Source organism: Rhipicephalus microplus, chromosome 5, assembly GCF_043290135.1.
Source record: "Rhipicephalus microplus isolate Deutch F79 chromosome 5, USDA_Rmic, whole genome shotgun sequence".
Lineage (NCBI taxonomy): Eukaryota > Metazoa > Arthropoda > Arachnida > Ixodida > Ixodidae > Rhipicephalus > Rhipicephalus microplus.
The window spans coordinates 73,044,556-73,069,566 of record NC_134704.1 but is presented as its reverse complement, the minus strand read 5'-3'; the positions used below and the strand labels follow the sequence as shown (position 1 = coordinate 73,069,566).

The following is a 25,011-nucleotide window of genomic DNA, read 5'->3' as shown; positions in this document are numbered from 1 at the left end:
AAAAAGTCGTACAATGTAATAAGTGCTACAAAGGTTTTAACTGCTGCCTCAATAATTATAAAAGCAAGCTCGAAACATTCAAAACCACTTATCTGTGCAGTCGATCGGGACCGCTAAAAAAACACGTCCATCCACCGTGCTAGTCCAAACTGAAGGCTAGCCGGTGACTGGCCCACCGTCTATAAGCGCCATCTGTCGCAACAAGCGGAAACAGTCCAAGCGGCGAACACAATCTAGCGCGCTGGCAAGCGCAGTGGTATCACTTAACTTGTTCTTGCACCGTAGAGGTGACAGACGTGTCTTTTTGGTTCAACTGCTTCCCGCTAGATGAAACGACCTGCAAAAATTGAACTTCTTTAACAACTCGCGCCATTCTCCATAGCAAAGTCTGACGGTTATTTTTTCCATCAATCAAACAAAAACGAACAAGCAGCATTTTATTCCATCTTTTGATGCACGGAAGGTTTTTTAGTTAGTGCTCCTAGGTCGATTACTAATGATTAATTGTAGGCGATAGGTCTGACGTTATCGGTATTATTTTGAGAATGTCTTCCTGCGGCGCATGTATTCTTGTGCATTTACCTTAATTTCTCGGTAAGTAGGGTGCTGCTGTTGATAATATTGTCGTTTAAGATGTCATACATTGAGCTTTCACTCTGACATAAATTATTATTTGACTTTAGTGTCCCTTTAGGAAGACATTTCCCTCTTCAAGACAGTAATGGAGGTGTTTTAAATGTGAATGCATTTCTTAATCGGGGCATGTCAGGCGTCTGTCGATGTCCGCGCACCGGCAGGTGTTATCTCTCCGCTCTCACTCCCTCTCCCATAGCAACAGCTGCGGGCGCGTGCGCCCATGCTCACCCCTATCAACCGGAGCAGGTGGCAGGTGGTGCGGGCGGAGTAACGGAGAGTGGAAGTATGGAGTGAGTGGAGAGGAGGAGAGCGCTCTGGTGTATAAGGGCACTTTCATCGCGGGAGCTCGGCGGAGCTCCCGCGTGGGTGGAGGGAGAGTAGGAGAGGGTAGGTGCAGTGCCACGCCACTGCTTTCGCCGTTCACTCTCTCCTCTTGAGCTCTACAATCTCCAACTTGAGCTCTAAAGCAGTAAGAAGGCTTCCCGTTCGCGAGGCTTGCATTGAGGTCGAAGCGACGCCATCTAGAAGACACTGCAGCATATACAGGCTGTTTCAGCTAAAAAACATCAAGCAATAAAATTTAAAATGAGTGATACGCATCTCCAGCTGCGCAGTATTGTTCTTATCTGTATGTAGCACGTCAGAATATATTTTTTTATCCGCCGAGCACAGTATTTAACAAAGGTTGCTTAACAAATTTTCCAAATACTGACTCTAGAGAAAAAATTTCTATACAATACTTGTAGCTCTTATCCAGAAATAACAAAATTTTCAAGTCACGGAAAAATAACAATGGATAATTTTTTTCAGGGTTTGTTGATATGTGGTGTTTAACATCTCGAAACCACCATATGATTATGAGGCGTGCTAGTGGAGGGCTCTGGAAATTTCGACCACCTGGGGTTCTTTGACGTGCACCCAAATCTGAGCACATACGCCTACAGCATTTTTACCTCTAGCGAAAATGCAGCCGCCGCAGCCGGGTTTGTTTGAAGTGCACGAAATTTTAAAAATGCCACGGCGTGGCACTTTGAGTGCTCTCAAATGTAAGTTTAACGATTTGCGAAGGCTTTTTACGCACGAAGGTCGCTTGAACAAGCTATCGGTGACTACGATGGACACTAAGCAATGGTTGGATGATACATATAAAGAAAGGGTGGGGGGGGGGGCAAAAGAAAGAAACGAAGACAATAAACTTCGACAAAAAAGCGGTTGCCATGCGCATTGTGATACGAGACGGGAGGCAGCAGTCGGCACAGCGCAGCCGTTTTTTTTTTCGGGCCAACGACAAGATTTTTTTTTTGGGGGGGGGCCCTCTCCCCCACCATGTTTAGGCCCAAAAATAAAAAAATACGTCTGCATTTTAAATGCTTCGCATTTAATATGTTCATCAGTGCTGCAGTGTATGTATCAGCACCATTTTGTTCATGTGGCCCTTCACAAGGGCGTTAAGTCAGATTACTCTTTGTTGACCAGCGATTGCACTGCCAGCTATCTACTTTGTAATGAACCAGAGTGTTTCATGCATTAGTCGCAGTAGTGGCTACGCAGCAAGCTTCTTTATGGCAAAGTAGCTGTGGGCAACAACGTTATCACTACGTAGACTGGTTCTTCTCGGTCAAAATGCTTCCCGACACCGTAGGACTCACGAGTAGCAGACAGTGATCGTCTTATCCATATTGAACACGTCTCTGCATTTAGGGCAATATAACTTTTCTAGGGTCCCGTGCATTGCATATCCTGCCACTACGACCAGCACATCCTGCATCTCCGACAAAGTTCCGTTGCTTCGCACCATTGCAACTAAGATGCATTTACCTCCTTGGGTACACGTTACTAATACTGGTCAGTAGAAGTTGTCGGCAAGGTGCTCTACAGACTTACTCTGAAATTCTTGGCAATTACAAGCTTTGCGAACGTTCACCACAACTGCGGATGTAGAATTGCGATCTTCGTGACAATATTTTTGCGAATCAGTGTTCCATTTTCTTGAAGTGCTGAAGGGACAAGAGGATGTACCAGAGTAGACTTTGCGCATCGAACCATTGGTACGAATGACGAAGTATTGATCAATAGTCAGCTGAGAGCTGACGGTTTTTCATTGTATTTTGTGGTACTTTCGTATTTTGTTGAGTATTTGAAATGTGAAAAGTCTTCATATGCAAGGCAAGAAAGAAAGAAAAAAACATTGTCGGCATATTTCCTTTCCCGATTTCAAGCCTTACAGGCACGAAAACACTCAAAGGAACATGCAGAATACGAGTAGCTGAATCACGAAGAGATGTACATTACTAATGACGTGCCGGGGAACGCTGGTTCTGCGCACGTGTGACGAACGCGCTATCTTCCGGCGTACCGAAACCATTTGCCGCTTGATGAGACCACCCCACCTGCTTACTTGGTGTGAGTGGAAAGGGCTCTTCTCCTTTTACGGTTGGTGCTTGTTACACGCAGCGACTAGACTTATTTCGTGAGGCAAACTATGAAGCCTGTAGAAATAACCGATGCTTGTTCTATCCGCTTTATGATGCTTAATTGCCACACATTTGGCGAACGTTTGAACTTGCATAAAATAATTTGATTTTTCATTTCATAGATAGAGCAACCACCAAAAAATGCCTGTGAGATTTATGTTTCATTGACAATATTTTGTTTGAATCACTGAGCGGTCAAGTTAGTGAGCAAAAGTAGATACAAGACACAATATGCATCTACTGATGTGCAATACTCATTGGTAATGGTAATTAGGGTGTAAAAGAAAAAAAAACGAGTTTCTGCGGAACTGACCAGCAGAAAAATTACCCAAATTCACTGCTGTCTTGCAGGTTTCCTAATAAGGATAACAAAAGTTTTTCTTCATAGAATCAGAGAAAGGGCCTTCTTCTTCATTATGCAGAAGTTCAGAGTATCAGCTTGTATAGTTCTGTCGCTTCATCAGCAATGCGTGATTAAGTACAGCCATAAACTGCCGGATTGACACAATAATCATTCATCAAGTTTTCGTCAGAGCACAAAAGAACTTTGTATGGAAAGTAAGTGTTTTATAGTCTACATAGCCCCTGAATACTATCGTTCTGCTTTGAAAAGAAAAGAAAATATTCCCACAAAAGCTTAATTATTTTGGCCATTTTCATTGGAGCATAACTAAATAAATAATTAGTTTATGTCCAATATCTCTTCATAGAAACCTTGAATTGGACTTCCTCCTAAAGACACAGTAAATCCCGCTTTGTTATGATGAATAGTTTCGCCGTACTCGCAGCACAACGGAGGCTTGTACAGCGAAAATGCTTTTTGTTGCACACACTATTTCCATTGCTATAAGGTAATGCTTCCGACCAGGCATTAACACTAGGCGTCATTCAAAAGCGGGCATCATAAGCTTTCGGAATTAGCCCAATTCGAATTTCTTTGTCAAGCGCAGCGAGCACACTGCATCCGCAAACAATGTGTAAAATCCCGAACGGTTGCAGCCAGGGTGGGGCCGCCACCTAATGGGAATAGGCGCAGTACCGTGTGCGCCTTTCGTAGTAAGTGACCGGCTTTAAACGACGAAGCCATTATGATAATCACATGTTTTGACGCCCACTGGAAATGAGTGCTTGTACCACGCATTGTTACTGCAATATTTCATGTTGCTGTGTGAAGCGTGTATACAGGACGTGTGTGTTTGTAAAGCATCAAAGCTACTTTCACTGCATTTCCAAGGAACGAAAGTTCTTTTCACTGTATTCAAAAGCAGATGTGTGGCCGTCTGGTAGAACATCCGCTTGCCACACAAACGACTGGAGTTCGATCGCCACTCGGACCTAAACGACCCTGGTTTGGTCTCCACTCTGACCCAGAAATTTTTATAATTTATTTTATTTGCATCATTCTCGATTTTTCAGTCACGCATAAGATCATGATTTTTTGCTGACAACCAACGACGCTGACACCGAAATTTCCAAAAACGAGCTTTTTAATGCTATTGCATTAAAAAAATATGCACATTTTAGTCATTCACATCTTACAACCTTCAGAACGGCAAAATTTCGACATAAATGCCAACCATAACCTATACTGTTTTGTGTGTGGGCAAAAATAATGGTAATTGAAAGTTGCCGCTGCATATTTGCACCATTTTCTTCTGTGTCGCTGAACAGCCGAGCTGGACTTATAAATCCCAAACTGGGCTCCCAATGTATTTGACACAAAACGATGACAAGCGGTCAGATGCAAGACCATGAAGCACAAAGAAAGCGCACCAATTCTGTCATTTTAAGTGCCGCAACCAAGCCAAGTTGGCAACAGTATAAAATTATGAAAGCAGATTTCCAACATAGTGAGCTAATAATAAAATCTTAGTAAGTTCTCTATGGCCTTTTCTAATCAGGATCACTCCTATTGTTTTCAATATGCAAATTTCTTTGGGCATGATTGTAGTCAAGCATTTTTGCAGATATGCACACTGAACATTGCTTGTCTCTTCTACTCTGTGAAGTACAGCAACTCATGGCATTGATACAAAGCCCGAAGGCCAACACATAAAACAGAAAAAAAAAAAGTAAAATGTATTTGCTCAGAGAAGAATCATTAGGGTGTTTCTATGAGTAAAGAAGTTTTATGATATATGGTGAGGACAATGTAATGTTCATAATAAAAAGGAAGTAAATTAATGAATGTATTGTAAAAGAAGACCTGAGAAACTAAGCAGCAGCACTACAGTATATGAACATGCAAGCTATTATGTGGAGGACAACAGAGGGAGAGGGAAATGGAAGTAAAAGCCTCAGCATTGTTAATCACACAAAACAATTCTAGACCAGCACTTGTATCTACTGCATGCTACTACTACTGCAGCTCACAGCAACTGCAACACTCACAACATAAAGGAAGCATTTCATGAGCATTAAATATGTGCACAGTTTAATTCAAAATTATCATGGTTGAAGATTATAAATTACCTTCATTTCCATATTTGTTCTGAACATCTTACTTCTCTTTGTTTAACATCTCAAAGCACCAAGGTACATCAGATCTACCACATGACAGGCCTCAAGTCTGAAGAATGCCTCAGCTATACCTAACTAGATGCCATCAGAACTTGCTTGTGCTCCCACCAACAGGCACAATGCTTGTGCCAAGAATAAAACCACTGTAGTCTGCAGGGGTAACACTGAAAACAACCTGATGGTGAATGTCAGTGCTACTGATACATTTCATGACAGTAACTGCATTAATTTATGACAGTGTTATTGAATTCTACATGTGATTTGAGTAAACATAAAGCTACATATTACAAAAAAATTAAACAAACTAACTGCAACTTTGCAACTGCAACAAACCAACTGCAGCAAACCAACTGCAACAAACCAACTGCAAACCAACTGACACTACAGTGTCACGTTCTGCTCATTTAGAATTTTTGCATGCACAACACTAACATAGACATTCTTGTGAACTACAAAGCCTCACACTCACCAATCGGATGCAAAACATTCATAGGACATCGCTGATACAAGCCTTGTTTTAAGGGACACTCCAGGGACCTAGGAAACATGTCTCTTGTAACCAAAAGTCAGGAAAAAATGTGGAGCTCACTCAGACTCACTCGTGAAATATATCTTGCCCTTGGGACTCACTCGGACTCATATTCACCGATGTTTTCCTCAACCACACTCACAAGGATTCAAAGTCACGAAAATGTTGTTCCAGTTGGACTCGGTCAGACTCATAAAAATTTTTCCCAGCCAGGCTCAAAGTCCGACTGATGACTCTCGAGTCTGAGTGCATCGGCTGATGAGTGAGCTTGCAGACTTATGCTTGTAAGCAAGGCTTCTTGCAAACAAAAATTATAAAAAGTCTAAGTAATCAGACACGACAATTTTATTATACATGAGTAACAAAGTCTGTTTACAACTTAAGAACTTGTTCATAGCAGTTTTTTTTTGTGTGTATGTGTGTGACAGCAGATATTATTAGCTTCCTTCCCAACTACTAGATACAGAGCACTTCACTTTGCAAGCCTGCAAGAAATGACAAGAAATAGCCACGGACAAAGTGACAACGCAAGGAATGACATCCGGCTGTGTCCGTCCAAAAAAAGTGAAAAATTTACTGTAGGACACCCTAAAAATAGGCATAATGTGTGCACAAACTCAGTGTGTTTTGACTTTGCGTAGTTCTCCCTGTACTTTGTCTTGGCTCTGGCCTACCAACACTTCCTACTTTATCTTGCAATGTAAGACTTCTGCCACCACTATATGCAATTACTTCTTGCAGGTATCCAGCAGCATCAAGCCTCTGCATTGTATGATGATGTTGACATGACTATCATCGGGACGCCGACCTGGCCCTGTCCAAATGTGTCAACGAGCGTTTTGTATCAATGTCTCTTCTAATGAGATTTTACTACACGTTACTTGCAGGTTTGACACACACTTCCAAATGTAGAGTTCCGCAATGTAGTCATGAAAATGAAGTACAGCATCAGCTCAAGTAAACCAGCACATAGTGGGATGGCACCTCTCGTCAGTGATTTGCCACACGTAAAGGTTGTACAGATATTACAAACCACCCACCCTCCCCGGTCTAGCTTCCAGCTGTTGGATCACACAGCTGGCAACATACCTGACATATCAGCTATTGATATTCTCAGCAACTGGTCAGCATACTGTTCACAAAGACATTTGTTAATACGTGTAGCTTCATTTCCAGGGCTAGGCTATAACAGCTTGTGCTTTTGTGATGTAAAACACTGCATACTATTATTAACAACTTATGGTGTAAAAAGCAGCTCCCTGTGTAAAATGACCCAGTTTGATTCAACATATATTGTTTCAAATCAAAAAGGCAAGAAACAGGTACTTAGAAAACAAAGAAGGGGTCATGGTGCCAAGTTAGTGCTTTCATTGTTTATTTTTGCTTCTGCTTTTGAAATAAGATATGCATTCATCAAAGTGAACAAACAGTCAACTCGAGGTTTCGAGGCGTATGTCTTGCATATCGATAACTTGCATTTGCCTTGATCTCAGCAAGTACAACGAGATGGCTCAAGTGTCAGGACATGATTGCAAAAGTAAAAGACACACTAAATAAAGTAAAAAAAAAATAATGGTGCAAAGGGTGTCGATTCCTGATATAGAAACTTCTTTTTTGTTATGTTTGTGCCTAGCTAGGCAGTTTTCATCAATCTTTAGAACCAATGTTGAGCGAATTCCCTTAGATTAGACTAACGAAGCTTTTGCAATTCCTTAGCATGCCATCAATGCTTTCATCACAAGCTCCTCTTGATAAATGTGCTGTCCTCACCCCAGATGGCGGGGGAAAATGGTGCTGCAGTTCTTCAGCACTCCAAAGGCTGCACAGACATGAAGTGACAGACACTTCACCAGTGATCATCACCAGAGAAGCCGGGACCTGGGCTAGGGATTAAGGCAACGGTCTGAGTTATAATTTCCTGTACCACAAAGGATAACTCATATGTTCGACAGAACAGAACTTGATTTATTTCATGCAAAAAAATAAAAGAAAGGTCTGGCATACACTTAGCATAACAACTTAATAAACAGGAGAAACTGGGAGTTCTAATGTTCTCAAGTGACAGTTGCATAAGCACGCCCAAGGCATATTTGCCATATTAGAAAAAAGTAAAGATATTAATAATGTCTATTTCAAAGTTTTGTTTAACTTATCCACACTACTAAACTACTATGTCACTAATGTAAAGTTTAAACGAAAGTGATCTTGACAGGAATTCCTGAATGAATGATAGTGACTGGTCAGTGCAACGGGCTCCTGCTATACATGTTAAAAGGGCCCCGTAGCACTTAATCAGCAAGGTCAGAAAATGCTGCTGATCGATAGTCGAAGCTCTTGAAGACACGCAAACATGCGACTAAAAATTTACAATTACAAATCCTCAGTCAGCCAGAAATCATTCCCTCTTCTTTCTATAGATGACGCCATATGCCCAAATAACCACACCATAGTATACCCATATTCACAGCCATTGGCTGACTTGAACATTGTCGGCTACATAGTTACTGCTGCTCCAGCAGACGGCCGTCATGTACTTGCGCACGTGCTCACATTGAAAGCTGCACGTGAGAAGAAGACAAAAAAAAGAAAAAAGTGCTCGACGTCATGACTAGAGCAACTCATAGATACCTTTTTGACACACGCTTGCAGTATACACCAAATAAATGCATTGTTGATGAAATCTTTTCTTCTGTTGAATGCTAACCATGTTGTGTCAGTATTGTAAGAAAGCAGGGGAACGGCAGTGATAGGTGGGCACAGTCTGAAGTTATTCAGTCTAGAATGTTCAACATACAAGAAAAAAATGCCTATCCTTTACCCAATTTTTCTGGGTCATATGACCTCATTTCACTTGCTACTGATGATGCAATGCAGTGCCAATGGAATGAGCTGAAAGCTCCTACATAGGGGAGGCTTGCACAGCATTGCTGCTTGTCCTGATGTCTTTGCCATAGTAAAAAAAACGTAGTGCCTGACCCCTCATGTGCGAATTTGAGCAGGTGCTACTGCTTTGGAGCAAGGCTTTGTCCAGCGTTCCTCACAACTACAATTCACATCACTTTCTCCTATCAAATTGTGGAACGATAAGGGCGACGAAGCGCAGTTGCCTCTATTGTTCGAGAACCCCGAGACTGTGCAAACTTGTTCCACGGACTGTTCGGTGACAGCCCAAAGAACTACAAGAGTGCAGCGACATCAACAAAAAGATTACATGCGCCACTTCAACAACAATCACGGGCATACCCCACGTGCGGAACGAAGCAGCTCACAAGCGTACAGAAGCAAGAAGGGAAAGAAAAGGGCCTTTTATATGAACATCTGACCAGCACAAACAAAAAAACCTGAGGCAAAATGGCAGCCAGAGCATCTTCGTCTAGCTTTGTAGCAGTAGTGACGTTTTCATTGTGACTACATTTCTTTGAGTATCAATGAGAAAGCACAGAAAAGAAAAATGACACCCAATAGTAATCTGAGTTTTGATGCCAATTCTTGCGCGCTTTTCTTTCCACTGGCAACAGTTCCAGCAAGTGCCACTACAAGCTGATGCAGTGACAACAGCTGTGTGGTGACATTACTGTGCGACTAAAATACTACCGTATTTACTCGATTCTACCGCGCCCTCGATTGTAACGCGCACCCGATTTCCACCGTGAAAAAAAAAAAAAAAAAAAAACGTAAGACATCGACTGAAACGCGCACCCATTTTTTCTTGCTAGCCCGCACGATCACACCACTTGAAAAAACGACTCCTTTCGGGAGGGTCTTCCATTTAAATATGAGGTACAGGCGAAGCTTGTGCCCATCTGACGTGTAACAGAGCATTGCCGTCACTGTAGTTTTACCGTGGACCGATGTCAGCACACGAACTTGCCTCGTCCCCTTCTTCCCGACGGTTGTGGTGCCAGGCATGTCGAAGTCAAGAGGCGTCTGATCAGCATTCCCGATTTGCCCAAGCAGGTAGCCGTTGTTGCGCCGCAAGTTTAAGACGAACCTCTGAAAACTGTGAAGCTTTTCATCGTACTCCTCCGCAAATTTTTTCGCATATGCATGTTCCCCTTCGGAGGAAAAAGCCTTCCCTCTTCATAAAGTTAGTTAGCCAGCACCTGCTCGCTTTAAACTGGCTCCGCATAAGACCTTTTTCTAAGACTAATTACATAGCCCGCACTTGGAGCAGTTCTGTGGTCATGGGCCGCTGTGCCACTCGCTGCTCAAGCACATACTCGCCGAGCAGCTCTTTAATTTGCGGAAACCGACCCTGCTGTGGTCCACTGAAGCCTTTGCGTGAAGCTTTGCTGTCGACAATCTTCTGCTTTTGTTTCCGCCGGTCCCGCACGCACGTTTCGGGAACTCCGAACGACCGCGATGCGGCCCGATTTCCGTCCGTTTCTGCACACGCGATGACTTTTCTTTTAAGAGCGGCATCGTGGTGCACTCGAGTTTTTTGGAGTCGGCCCTTCCACGCCGTCGATGCTAATGCACTACTAGATGACGAACTCCTCAGCACACGTACGAAGTGCCGCACATGAGACACACATAGGCAGAAATGGCCGACGCGCCATGCCGACGCACGTAGGGGGTGGCCATTTTGGATTTGCCGATGGCAATAGATTGACCGTAATTTTTTTGTTCGTACTAGATTCTAACGCGCATGCGATTTATGAACTCGCTTAAACGGAAAAAAGGTGCGCGTTAGATTCGAGTAATTACGGTAAATCACTTGACATCGGTGCTTAGACCTATGCTAAATTATCCCCAGTCATCACTACACGCAAACAACAAATAAAACATTGGTGCCTCAGAAGCACTGTAGGGCTCTTTTAAAGCCATATATCCTTCCATCTGAGGCTACGCACTTGAAAACTTCCCCACAAGCCACCACACAAGCACATACTCGAAGAGCTGTCGCCATGCACGAAATAGAGACATTGTAAATTCGACTTCAGTTAATCTCGGCAAACTGCCCTTTATTCTACTTTGCAAGAGAGGCAGCTACAGTTCTTTGACAACTCCAACAAAGTTCACCTTCCTACAACTTAAACAAACATTACAAACCCTCAGCCATTACTAGTTGCAGAGGCATCTGCGCTCGTCTTGGGTGTCCCTTGATCCCCTCGCTTTCGCTTGTAGTCACTGAGAGCGGCCTTGATGGCATCTTCGGCAAGCACTGAAATGATAAAGCGAGATTGCGTAACTGTACAATTCACTAAATCACACAACGGCGCAAGAGTGTAGCTAGGCAATAATGAGCAAAGTGTACAATGAGCAAGGCATACCTGGCGTTTAGTCCACGGAGCAAACGCTTACAAACTATAAGCTGCAGTATGTAACAGACAATAAAAAAAGGTTGGCTGACAAAGCTGACCTAATGATTAAGCATAAGCAGAATATTTAAAGAATCATTAGGTTTGTTAGTATAGAAATGACATACAAGGGCAACCAACTTATGTGCCAGCAGTCATACTTTCTGTTGCAAATTGGTTCTACAGATTCCTGAAAGGGGGTGGAAGGGTTATGAAAGGAACACATCAACAACCATCTGTTTTGTAACACAAAGCTGTAGATAGATCCATACAGATTTCTCATAACTGAATAATTGTTGGGGCTTTTTGTTCCAGAACTGTGATACCATTGAGGGGTACCACAGTGGAGGGCTTCAAAAATTTAGACCGTCTAATGTACTTTATTTGCTTTAAATGTAATTACACAGGTCTCACGCGCTTTGCCCCCATTGAAGTGCAGCCGCCGCAGCCAAGATTCGATCTCGTAAGCTTCAAGTCAGCAGTTGAGCGCCATAACTACAAGACCACTGCGGTGAGTGCCGATTTCTCAGGAAGAACCCTTTTTGTAGCTGATGAAAAATAGGAGTTGATGTTGGCCCTGGGTTTGATCCCCATAACAGGAGAAGTATCTTTCATAGAGTAAGAAGCTTTCTTTCCGAGAAACCTGCATGGATTTCATTCTACCTTTGTGCTACAAAGCAGGTAAACAATATTGTGACTACCCACATGGACATGATAGAAATTTCGTGTTCATGTAAACAATACTTCATCAAGCCGAACTATTAAACATGCACTTCCACTTTTTCCGTGGCAAAGCAGCTAGATGTAAAAAATTCCTGATAATTGCATCCTGATAATTTCCTGATAATTGCATCCATTTATTTATTTGTTTGTCAAAACAAAAATGAGAAGGAACATAGAACTTTTTTCTGAACTGCTTTGTGACCCAGGAATGGCGTCACTGCGTCATCAAGCTGGAACACTGAAAGTTTGCTATTAATCAAATTGGTACACAGTATTTAGTACGGAAGAAGTGCTACTTCCCTACTCAAGCTAAAACACCAGTGCGAAATTTGTCCAGATTGTACTTATCACGACAGAAATGCAAATGAGACTACCGTCAGGAATATGGCACGTGAAATTAGGGTGAAAGTTTTAAGTACTCTTCACACCAAACTTTAAATCTTTAGATGTTTGTCTTGTCTGATTCTCCTGCATAGGTGGGCACTTCTGAGTGATTGTTAGTAGTGAATGTGGCCAATAAGATCCTTTCATTTGGTTTTAAAGTATGCGTGAATGCTTATCTGAGTTGCCACGACCTCACAACTAGGTCACTAGAATGATCGGGATAGGAGAACCCCTGCGATGCTGAATGAGTAAAGTGAGTAGTGTCAACATCACAGAAAAATTCGGGAGGCACACACAATACCGAGAAAGGCGATTGTTTTCGCATGTGTTCTGACTGCTACTGCCTCTACAGGCATAAAGTATCGTAAAGCAGAAAAATGTCATCATGGCCGTAATTACATTCGCAGGCCTGTTCAGCCAGTTGTGCTGCTATGCCTGGAACTTGGCGAATAAAGACAAAAATTGGAGGGCATCATGCAAATACACCAGTGCGGCAAAGCTTCCTGTTCTGTGTGGAGCTAGGTCTACACTATGCCAGTTTCCCCCAACGAATCCGGCATGGCCATGCTGGTCATGTGACCCGTGCTTGACTGACCAATTGCCCTTCTTCCCCTTCCATAATATCACCTGCAATAAACGCAGAAAAGCACTTTCCCGTCAGTCTCGCCAAATCTCGGTCCAAGTGTCCCCTCTCTGCACGCCCTCTCACCGCTCGGCCTCTCCGCTGGTCTGCTGTGAGGTTATGCCGCACTCCTGCTTCTACACAACAGCCTTCAAGAGTAGGTGGCGATAGTATATTCAAGCCTTATACACATTGCCTACTGAACAGTTAACCTACTTCAATTCTCGGTTCGTGCCACAACTGTGCTATAAAGAAAGTTAACCTACTTTAATTCTCGATTCATGCCACAACTGTGCCATAAGGAAACAAATGACTGTGCACGCAACATTGGCTGTTTCAAAGTATCTTCAATGCTTATTGCAAGCAAAGTTGTTAAGCGCACACTGTGATATAATTATTTCTTTTGCAAATGAGCCAAGGGACCACTACGCGTCCATAGGGCAACACGCGAACCTACGCAGCTGTTCACTGTACTGCAGATGATGGTGATGGAACGTGTCTGAGCGCTTTTTGTCATGGGTGAGCCTTTAAAACACCTACTTGTAGCTCAATTCAAACTTTTTGACAACTCGTTCGATTCTACCCTTCAGCCACGTAATAAATGCTGCCTTAATGAACACTCCTTATACTACCTGACAATGCTTTTTTTACACAGCAGTTTCAACAAATTTCGTGGCTATGAGGTAGAACACCTGCTTTCTACACAGACGGCTTAGGATTGATCCTCACTCAGACCCGGAAATCTTCATTATTTCGTCACCTTTTCTGTATTTCTCAGTCACGAACTAGACGATTTTTCACCCACAACAAATAACGCTTACGCAGACTGAAGAATTTTTGTGAAATGGGGTTCTTAACGATATCATGTTAATACAGCTGCTCAATGAGAGGCTCCCTAAGACCTCAATGTAATTTCAGCTACATTATCTAGCAATCAAAACTTGACAAGTGTATGGTTATAATAACAAAATAAAAACCAGCCCTGCACAGCCTGCACAATCAATATCAGTCTACCAGCAGTGCAGCAAAAGCATTTCGTGCACTGCACGTATATTGTGAAACACGGTGTAGTTTGCCAATATTTTATCCAATATAAATTTTCGTGTCATGATGCTCTAAGTGCACACTGTGGAAGAAAAAATTAAACACATAAAAAGGGTAAGAAATGATTGTTTACTTGAACAGTGGAGCTTGACTGGAGGAAGGCTCAGCTCTTTAGCAATGTCTGTGTTCTTAATCTTCATAGCTTCATTTACCTGAAATGAAAAGCAGTAACCCAAGATTTACTTCTGGTGCACGCTGAACTTCCCTAGAACTGCAGCAATGTTGCTCAAAAAATTAAAGCACTCGTCAACAAAAGAACGAACTGGTCAGCACTAGCATTTTTTACTTTGTTTTATGTAAAATTGGTGAAAAGCTTCGTGATCAGCCGTATTACATACTGGCTTCCGTATCAAATTATGAACAGGAAAGAAAACGAAAAAGCAAACCAAATAATCAGAATGGCCTACAAGACATCCCTAAGATTACTTCAAACGAGAAGCTACTGGCACTTGGTCTTTATAACACAATTGAAGAATTATCCGAGGCCCACCTACTAGCGCAAGAAAATCGCCTTCTCCAGACCCCAACAGGCAGAGCAATCCTAACAAAACTAGGGTGCGATACATTATTACAAAAACACCAAGAAACTAAAGAAGTACCAAGCGAACTTAGAGAATGGTACACCGTATTGCAATACGCATGGATCCCACCAAGCAACATGGATCCTACTCTGCATGCTTGGAGAAGAAAGGCAAGGGCTGACTACATTGACAAAATGACAAGATTTCTGAACACAGCCAGATTCACTGACGACGCACCTTATCAGATCAATGCAAAGAGATCTGGGTGTGTAGTCACCGACCGTAGAGGGAAAAATACAGCCTGCGCTTCAATATATCAAGCGTCGACAACACAAGCAGACGAGGTTGCCATAGCACTCGCAATAAAAGAGGGATGGACCCGAAACGCTCCATGAACAATCATTACAAGTTCGCAAAAAGCTTGCAGAAACTATCTAAAGGGCGAAATTGGAGCACAGGAGCTCTCCGTATATTGGTTGGGACAGGATGGAATCCCAAAGTAAAATACGTACAAACTGTGACTTGGGCACCGGGGCATGAGGGCATGACAGGGATCCTGCTCGCGAACGAGGCGGCTCGAGGCTTCACAAATCACCGAGCCACTCAAGACAATGCAATTGACGACCCTACACCCCTGGACCCTTGTTTTACAACGATCCTAAAGTACTACAGGGAAAATAGGCAGCTGTATCCACGTCCTCATAGCAAGCTCAGCACTGCGGAGGCAACAGCGCTAAGAATAATACAGACTAACACTTGCATAAATCTGCACACTTTTTACCTGTTCTACCCCATGGCGCACAGAGATATATGCTCGTGGTGTGGAGCCACTCTAACACTCTTTCACATCACGTGGGATTGTGCAGAGCATGACGAAGAACATGACTCCAATGGATATGGGAGGAATGGAAGGCGCTGCTGTCTAGCCCAGCCGTGCTGGATCAGCTGCGACTGATCGACAGAACTGAACGAATGGCTCGCGCCAGTGGGGCCCTGGAATAGGGGCACCACCCTGCCAAACAGACTTCGCTCTTCACCCTGTGTATTCCTCGGGGCACTCGTGTTCTAGCCTGTCTGCATTTTGTAAATAATAAAGTTTTCTACTACTACTACGTCAAAAACATAAATCAGACACATCTGCCTAAACTAAGGTTCCTCAGAATGTTCAAGAAGACACTTGCACTGTCTTAGTGCAGTGACTCTGCACATAAAAAAATTGCAAACTGCCACTGTGATACGAAAACAATGCAAGTTTTAATTCTTGCTATGTAAGATCTATCGAGTAGCATACATTCCAAACTGGCCTGGAAAAGGGGGCGAGGGGGGTATGGAGTGCGCTTTCTTGAAGAAGAACTGTGCCAAATAGGAAGGCACACGAAAATAAACCATCAATAATTTAATCAACATATAGATATTAAGACAAGGTTCACACAGGAACTGAAACGGCAACAATGTAGTTGAAGCTTTCGATTCCCTCACAAGCATAATTAGTTACAGCTGTAACGGAGGAGAATTTATTGATCTAGATCAGGTAATATAACAATTCTGAATAATTGCAACACTGGAGCATAGCCTGATATCTCTTTTGAGGGGTGGGGGGGAATGGTCTACCCTTCTGGTTACGGCTCTGTTACAAAAGATTTCGAAATGCACTTTAGCTGGAAAGTGGAGGGGTTGTGAAAATTATCAAAGTTCAGGCAACCTACGACGTTTGAAGCAATTTCAAGATAAGTAGACATATTGTTGCTTGGAATTTATTTCACACTAATTCATAACCCAAAATATGCAACGGTATTACAAATGATGCAAGTGAATGTGAACGTCTCTGGTAAGATTTATTTTGCCGTTCGTATTCATATCTGCAGACGGACAGATTTTACCATGGTACAACAGAGAAAAACAAAAGCCTGTTCACATTTATTCCACACTCTGCTTTCTTTACCCTGCCACGAGAAAAGCAATATTTTGCTACTGTACTTCTTGTTACAGTGGCCGAGTAACAGAGTAATGCCACTGCACTTCGCTAAACTCATGTTGGTTATACCACAACCCAAATATGACCACAATACTGTTACACTATGCCACAATAAGTGGCCTGCCTTTCAGGTAGGACACAGATAAACGCAGTTCTAGTAACAATGATGAACACGCTGCTTCGCTACATTTGTTCTTACTACTTCTATTGCATAAGAATAATATTTTAAGTTCATAATATGAGAATCATTTGGCTGCTAACATAGCTATAAAAGTTACATATCATTCACAGCCATGTGTAGCACAAATCTCAGCATCGGCAACACTATGGTATGTGGCATTTGAATAATAGGTGAGTGTTGTTCGGTGCCATATCGATAGTAACTACAGTATCAAAAAAAAAAACGATTAACAGGTCTAGCAATCATCCCACACAGCCTTGTTCTATGCAATACTGATAACCTCTTACTATGGAACTACAAGTTGCACAACTGTCGTGCAACACTAGCACGAGATCACAGTGAAATTGAGCAGGCATTATAAATACCAAGCATTTATACGCATGGCAAAATAAAATACATACACAAATGCAAAACCTCAAGTCGAGGGTATCACTCACACTGCTTAAAGCATCGTTGTAAAGCCCACAACGATCACTGATGTGGCAAGGCAACTGGACACCGCATATGTATCCTTTTCAGTAACTAATGTACATACATGTTTTCGATGTACCATAGACTCTCAGCAAATGAAAATTTCTTAAAAATAACTGCTGCTTAAAAGAAACAAGTGCCTCAAATATGATTGGTTTTAAGATCGTGCACTCTCGGTCATCCCCCGGTAAACTAACGGCCCCTTGAGGTACCGTTTCATAGCAGTCTACAGTAATAATAATGTACCAGCACTTACTGCCTGCACATTATTTAAAATCAAGAGTAATCTGCAACTCACGCACCCAACTCCTTCAGGCACAAACTATGATGCACTGTCCATAAGTGCGTCGAATTTACATACAGTGATTCCGAAGTACTCAATATTACATTCCAAGAAAGAAAACAAAGTGCTGTTTCATGTGAGTTTCAGCAGTTAATGGTAATTAACACTTAATTACATACTTTCTTATTATGCAGTCACACATGCTCCATTTTGATATAAAAAGATGAAACCATAGGCTGAATGTGTGTGCCCAGGCAGCTTTCCGTTTCGTTGAAAGAAAATTAATACTTCTGACGTTGGCTCTGGAACGCGACACACAGAACGATCCGTCGAGCCCCATAGTGCATTCTCCAATGTGATCGGCTACAGTCACATGCACCACACTGAGGTTAAGGCAAGACACGGTGACTCTGCAGGAGGTTGGTTCACTTTGTCTCATGCACAATGCATCTTGCCGTTTTTGTTTTGTTTTTTCGGCCACAGGTCGACACAACTTGCATAAACAAGTTGCGTACACGACCATAGCCACAACCGACAAAGCCATTGGCTTTCAATAAATTTGTTTCTGCTAACCATCAAAAAAATAAATAAATAAATAAACTCCACACAAACTAGACAAGGTACACTGCAGCAACACCAAAATTGTGTTAATACCATAAACTCACAAATAAGCACCCCGCCCCCCTCCAATGATGAAAGATAATCTGACAATATTTGAGGGGGAGGCCCTTGCTCAGTCACAAATCAAAATTAAATATGGCAGTGATAGAGTCATATGTGCTTCTAGCGAAATGCTTTATTGAGTATGCATGTCATCACTGTTGTGATTCACCTTCATTGAGAGAATAAAAACAGCGAATGAAACAGTGAAATCAGCAGGAGGGCATGGGGGGACGCTTACTGTCATCAGCACCTAACCTAACGTAACCACGCTCCCTGTACTATAACTCTTAAAAACTAGGCCTAACCACACTCGCCAAACTAGAAATTTTAAAACTAAGCTAATTCAATAATGAAGCAGTGAAAGCAGCAGGAAGGCACGGGGGATGCTTGCAGTCATCAGCGCATATTTCAAATTTTCTGAAAGAGGAATGAGGGCGCTTACTCGGGATTCTATGGCAGGTAGGCGCATCTATACACCTTCATTACTAAAGATCGAAAAGACAATACAGGTCTTGGTACATTTCCTGAAATATTAGAAGCAACACAAAGATGCTGATGCTTTAATGTACTATGTACAATCAGCCAAACAAAATTTTGTTAAGGTTGGAGCTGCTCTGGTATCCTTATGTTTATTAAACTAAAATTTTGTGACGATTTCGTTTGTGCAATACCACTCATTCAAATGCTTCTCATAACGCATGAGAGTATCGGCGCAATGCAAGAAAAAAGTCCGGTGTGCAATATTTTACACTGTTTGGTTAATGAGGCTTTCTCACTAGCAAAGGTCAACAAAAGCTTTCACAAGTCACTTACATTTTTTCCCTTAATCCATTCAGTTGCAAGGGAACTGGATGCAATGGCTGAACCACAGCCAAACGTCTTGAACTTGGCATCAACAATCTTGCCACTGTCGTCCACCTTGATCTAAAGAGAACAAAAAGTGAGATGTCCATGAACATTGCAGTTGAGTTCTACGGAAACCCACAAGATAGCCTGTCACGGATGGCTATTTTCGGCGACACCGTGTCACGGCAATTAACGGGCGCCGTACTCCCCGACTGACCGTGAGAAACGGCGGCACATGAAAGGGAACCGATAAGTGCAAAATGGGGTGCTCTCCTTAGAACGTCGCCGCCGACGGTTAATCCTTTTGTAACTGTGGCGGCGTCTGCAAGGTCGTAGAAGGCCGCGGTATACCCCGTACAAGGATTAGACTACAAGACGCCCGGCTGAGAGCTAAGTGGTTGACCGTTCCCACGGAGAAAAGCGTGGGAAACGCTCTGGTGGCCAAGCCGTATGACAACAACCCGACAGGTTGTCACTCTCGCTAGTTGCGGGCCCTCTCCCTATTAAAAAGGGGTGGGGTCAAAATATTTTTGGGGCGGAGTTTCCCCTCAATTAAACGCGCATGATGGGACCCAGGTAGAGGTCTCTTGTCCCCAAGGAAAAGAGCGAGGAGACTCGAGGGGGATTTAAGCGCAGGTATTTGCCCTGCTAGGCAGACTAGTCGCTGACCAAGATGGTGTAGAAACAGATCAACAAGCATCTCTTCTAGAAGTTTTTAGTGTGGCTCTGTATCGGCTGGCCACCTAAACTTAGCCGTTCGTCTAGCTGTGACGCGATATTAACGTCTGCAACGTAGACATCGGGACTTCGCTTCGAGTTAGCTCAACCTGCTCGAAGTCACCTGCAAGCACTAGCCTCCCGGAGCCACCAGCGTTGCAACACCGCCGACATCGCAGTCGTGCCAGAACTCTCTTCGACTTCTCGCATCCGATCGTCGGGAACACAACGCTGCCGGTCATCACACGTATGCCTTCACCTGTTTATATCTTCGAACTTTCTCCTCCGTAGTCCTATTGTGGTTAGTTCGTGTAGTTTGTAATAGTTCTCTCTCGCAAGCTGATTTATTGTTTCTGTCATATATTTCTTTAGTTGTATCAAGTGTCGATGTATTTTGTTAGTTGTATTGAAGTGTTGTGTTAGATCCCGTGTGCTGCAATATCACTAGAGTAAAGTTGTTTTGTTTTCCTACGTCTCTGATCTCTTCACTGTCTCTGCTTGCGTACGGAAACGAACCAACCTGCTGTCATTCCCGTCGCCGACTTCGCGCTGGCGACGCTAGAGTGGCAGCTTGTAACATAGCCGAAGGGTTAAGAAAGAAAAAATAGACAACCACCTGTTTGTAGCACGAAACACAAAGAAATCCAAGGTAATTTCATCAAAAAAAAAAGCCTCTTAGTTGCCGAAAAATTCTTTGTGGTCTGGGGTTCGAACCTGGAACCAACGCCTTTTCGGGGTGGTCGCTCTATCGATTGAGCTAACCAGGAAGCTGGCAATTGGCAGCTCGAGGGCAAATTCATCAACAACTTGAATCACATGGACACAAGTAATGCAAGTGAGTTCTGCGGAAACCTGCAAGGTAGTGGAACGGCTAAGAAAGAGAAAAATGGACAACCACATGTTTGTAGCACAAAGCCACAAGAAAATCCATGAACTTTAGCTGTAATTACATGTTTCATAACTAACAAATTCAATAAAAAGTTGGATATAATGAGTAGTAAATAAAAGCATGTTCGGAGGTAAGGCCTAAACCACGTCAGATCAGAATCACACGATTTCATTGATCATTGGGACTCAACATCCCAAAACCACAATACCATTATGAGGGACACAGCAGTGGAGGGGCTCCAGAAATTTCGATCACCTGGGCTTCTTTAATGTGTACCTAAATCCAAGTACACAGGCATTTTCACCTCATCATTTATTATCCCTTAAGGGTCCTTGATGGGGCATTACGTAAGGGGGGGAGTAGCAAAACATACATAAAAGGTCAAATTTAAAAAGAAAAAAAAAGGCATCTTAGCTCTGTACACTTCTACGAAACCGGAAATTAAAACAAAAAAAGACACATGCTAAGTGTTCCTGCAAATGTTCACCAAGTATTTGTATTGTGGTTTCACAAGCGCAAAACAAAGGAAAAAATAATGAACTTCATAAGAAGTGTTTACAATATGATTGGTGAACTGGTTTTGGAAGAAAAGTGGTTTCGTTATACATTCTTATGGAGGCTCAGACCATGAAATCGTAATACTTTACAGGCACAAAAAAAGAATGAAAATAGAGAGGTACAGGGCAAAATAATTATACACTAATAAAAAAAAGCAGCTCGTAGAGAGTCAGTTTCATGTTTGTGTTGGTGACCTCTATAGAAACTGTAGTTTCCGTGGCCAGAATTCGATAAGGTGGCCTTCGTGTCAGCAATCTGGCAACGTAACCACTAGATAACCGTGGCAGGTAATTATGTGGCATCACATCTTAGTTATATGCCAGGACAGCTTAGTTTAACTTGGCAATTCAAAAAGACACTGCCTGCTGTGTCAGGTCATTAAGCACCTAACTGATAAGCATTGAACGGCCTGGTTTTCCTCGAAACCCAAGACAAATATAAAATGATTGCCCATAACTGAATTGCTTGCATTGTAACGACTAACGCATGAAATTGAGAAAACTATTTTTTTTCTCACATTCTTTTTTGTTATTATTTTATAAATAGGATTTCGTTTATCGCATCTCTACCTTTTGAGTGGATATGCCGTTTACTGCTTTCCAAAACATACGCGAACATAGCGGTAACTCACCGCCAGCGTAAACCCGCGCCTGCTAAGCGGCCTTCCCTGTATCACCAATGAAGCATCGACTTCCAAGGCATGATCTCTACGCGATTAATCACTTTTACCTGCAATTTCATGACATCACCGCACGCTGGCGCGCCAACAAGGCCGGTGCCGACATTTTTGTCGTCCTTATTGAGGGATCCAACGTTGCGAGGATTCTCGTAGTGGTCAATAACCTGGTAAGGAAAAAGAAGGAATCGGCACGAGGCAGGAAACACTTTTTTAAAGATAACGCGTGGAACTAGTTTCGCTAACCGCAGCAGTTGTTGCCAGGGCGAAATAAACAAAGAAATGTCCTTCTCTACATTTACTCGACACGCGCAGGCCTCTCGCCGTAGTGCACTACATTTTGCGGCCGGCACTGTCCCCCCACGTAAATGTCGGTCATTGCAATATCTGTGTCTGATCGTGTGTGCATACCACAGAAGCGAAGAAACGAACAAATTAGGTCGCAAACATGTGTCCGACGCTGATTACCGGCCGGACAACTTGAAGGGCTTCGAGTTAGGCAAGGACAATGCTTGATTTCTTGAAATGATCAGCCCAGAGAATCGCGCAGGGTGTAATGCGCAGTACAGGAATGCATGCACGGGCACTGCGCGTACTCGCCTTCTCGTGGTAGCTCGCAGAGGTGACAGGGACGATGGACAATGTCTTCCTTGCCGGCGACAGAGACCTGTGCAGGGTCCGCATAAACATCACGCGACACAGTGTTCGAACGCCTTCGAAAGTCGAATTTTTTTCACGCTAACTTCGCCAATCACTTCTTCGCCCGACGACGCCGCACCGTGTACAGATGCTCTGTGGCGCGCATGCGTGCGTCTTGATGATGATGAGTGTAACTTTGCTTTTTGGTTCGTTTTCAAATTATTTTTGTTCAACTAGTAGAAACGTTAATCTCTGCGTGCTTAGGAGCTGTAACTTATAAGCTGACCTAAACAATAGTAGTCTTTTGTGTTTTTTAAGGTTTTTGTGTGTACATGCTCTTGTTTTGAAAGATAATGTTCACTGGGTTTTTGTTGTAGATCTCAAAGGCAATGTTTTGTGCACACCAAAGGAACTATTTACTCCAGAGCATAGCTTAAATAAATTTTAAATGATGGCCCCTAACTACAATCGCTGAGGCTTGGTTATATCACACAGAGCCATAAAGTATGTTACAAAAAATATTTCACAAAATTCAGAGATTATTCATTTTTGCTTCTTTTATGCGAGACGTTATGGCCACCCTAATAGTGTAGAAAATCCACATTAGATCCAACTCAAATCGAAGCCGATCCTAGCAGCAGTCGGCGCGTCTCTTCCGATTGCGATTGTGTATCCTCTCTGGCAATCGCAGTTATTTTTTACACGTAATCACGCGAAGCTTGATGGATTCGGCGACAGGCGATATTCCCAGTAAACACGAGAAGAAAGCGCAGCTCGACGACCTGATCGTAAAGAAGAAGAGCGAGTATATGCGCCTCCTCCAAGAAAGCCAAGAACACGATCCAAAAAGCGCCGAGGACCTAAACCACAGGTGACCGGCTCCTAGCGGCTTCGTTGTAATGGAATTGTCATGCGGGTGCGTGAGATTCCACTACAGTTCACTCCATTCATTCGCTGCCACTTTCAGAAAGTACGAGCTCGCGCTTGCATACAACGAGCGTGGTCAGGTGAACTACAGGATGATAGAATTCGACGAGGCCGTGGAGGATTACACGGAAGCCATACGTTACTGCGATTCCCTGGCGGCCGCCTACTTCAATCGTGGAACCGTCAAGTACAGGATGGGTAATACCAAAAGTTCTGCCTAGTTTGATTCAGATAACTTGCACATACACCGATGTGACGCCATGTACGCTGCTTGATATCATATCAAAACATAACGCAATCGTCTGCGGATATATATAATCGTCTGCAGATATATGTGTATAATCGTCTGCGGATATATATGTGTGTGTGTGTGCGCGCGCGCGCGCGTTTGTGTGTGTGTGTGTGTGTGTGTGTGTGTGTGTGTGTGTGTGTGTGTGTGTGTGTGTGTGTGTGTGTGTGTGTGTGTGCTGATTGTAAAGATAACTAGTCCACATTCAACAAGTTTTCTTTACTTCATGTGCTTTATTCACAGGTTATTTCGACGTTGCTTTGGGCGACATGGAGAAGGCTGTTTCGCTTGATCCGACCAACAAGGAATTCCAACTGGGTCTAAAAGAAACCAAAGCACAGCTTCAAAGCTAAACTGTAGCAAAGACCACAAAAACCCTCCCACATGCTCAGTGACAGTTGAGTACTAGTCATCACTACCATGTTCGAACAGCACAGTCGAAGGGACCAACGCGACAATAGTCGGACCTGAGAGTTATCTTTCTAAGTGGTAACATTCATGATGTATAAATATTGTGCCTGTTTTCTCACCACGTGATCTGCCAACTGTGTGGTGAAGATACAATACTAAATATCTTACTTGACCACTTAACACTCTTGGCGTAATCTGAAAAGTGCATTACCTATAAGGAGCTTGTACGATACATTGTAGATATGTGCAGTTTGGCCTTGTGGTACAATTGCTTGTATATCTCGTACAGTTTCTTTACATACCTCGCATCAACAACAAAGTAAAGGAGCTCTAATTGTGTGATGACAGTCTGCAAAGTCTGTTAGCAGAACAATAGTAGTTTCAGTGATGGTGACAGTGTCAATTGAGTGAGCTGCAGAATCTCAAGTTTTTACAGCCAAAATAAAAGAGGTCTTCTGCAGGCTTACAGCTGCACTATCCAATGTTTTACTGTAACCTACGAACTATTGAACGAAAATAAACTATGTTACATAAATTGAATGTGGCCAGCCGTTTTCATCAAAACATTAGCAAATTGTATGATATAGTTGTTTGATTCCTGCCTGTGTTGTGTGCATGGCAATTTGCAGACTATATGAGGAAGGCCAACTCATGCAAAAAGCATGGGACCGAC

At 42.9% G+C, this 25,011-nt stretch overlaps 2 protein-coding genes across 5 annotated transcripts; one reads left to right on the top strand and one right to left on the bottom strand.

Moving 5' to 3' along the window:
• Positions 1-4,579: 4,579 nt before the first annotated feature.
• Positions 4,580-22,883, bottom strand: IscU (Iron-sulfur cluster assembly enzyme). 4 transcript variants are annotated; one of them, XM_075895684.1, is made up of 6 exons: positions 22,673-22,883; positions 22,126-22,239; positions 19,200-19,310; positions 14,366-14,444; positions 11,212-11,323; positions 4,580-8,042 (listed from the first exon to the last, which is right to left on the bottom strand). In XM_075895684.1, exons 1-5 carry the CDS (start codon positions 22,760-22,762, stop codon positions 11,214-11,216), a joined length of 504 nt encoding a protein of 167 aa, XP_075751799.1. In that variant the 5' UTR covers positions 22,763-22,883; the 3' UTR covers positions 4,580-8,042; positions 11,212-11,213. The 4 variants fall into 4 exon arrangements, with proteins under 4 accessions (XP_075751799.1, XP_075751801.1, XP_075751800.1 ...); XM_075895686.1 differs by having other exon boundaries at positions 4,580-8,037; XM_075895685.1 differs by having other exon boundaries at positions 4,580-7,978.
• Positions 22,884-23,330: 447 nt separating this feature from the next.
• LOC119174405 (uncharacterized) lies at positions 23,331-24,878 on the top strand. The gene is made up of 3 exons (XM_037425291.2): positions 23,331-23,582; positions 23,679-23,836; positions 24,171-24,878. The coding sequence occupies exons 1-3, from the start codon at positions 23,434-23,436 to the stop codon at positions 24,278-24,280; spliced, it is 417 nt and encodes a 138-aa protein (XP_037281188.2). The 5' UTR covers positions 23,331-23,433; the 3' UTR covers positions 24,281-24,878.
• Positions 24,879-25,011: the final 133 nt, after the last annotated feature.

Coding starts and splice junctions, on each gene's coding strand:
- IscU (XM_075895684.1), bottom strand. CDS start 22,762: ATGTTTATGCGGACCCTGCACAGGTCTCTGTCGCCGGCAAGGAAGACA. Junction 14,445..19,199: donor AATGGATTAAGGGAAAAAAT/GTAAGTGACTTG, acceptor TTTTCATTTCAG/GTAAATGAAGCTATGAAGAT. Junction 11,324..14,365: donor AGTCAAGCTCCACTGTTCAA/GTAAACAATCAT, acceptor TTATCATTTCAG/TGCTTGCCGAAGATGCCATC.
- LOC119174405 (XM_037425291.2), top strand. CDS start 23,434: ATGGATTCGGCGACAGGCGATATTCCCAGTAAACACGAGAAGAAAGCG. Junction 23,583..23,678: donor GCCGAGGACCTAAACCACAG/GTGACCGGCTCC, acceptor TGCCACTTTCAG/AAAGTACGAGCTCGCGCTTG. Junction 23,837..24,170: donor AACCGTCAAGTACAGGATGG/GTAATACCAAAA, acceptor CTTTATTCACAG/GTTATTTCGACGTTGCTTTG.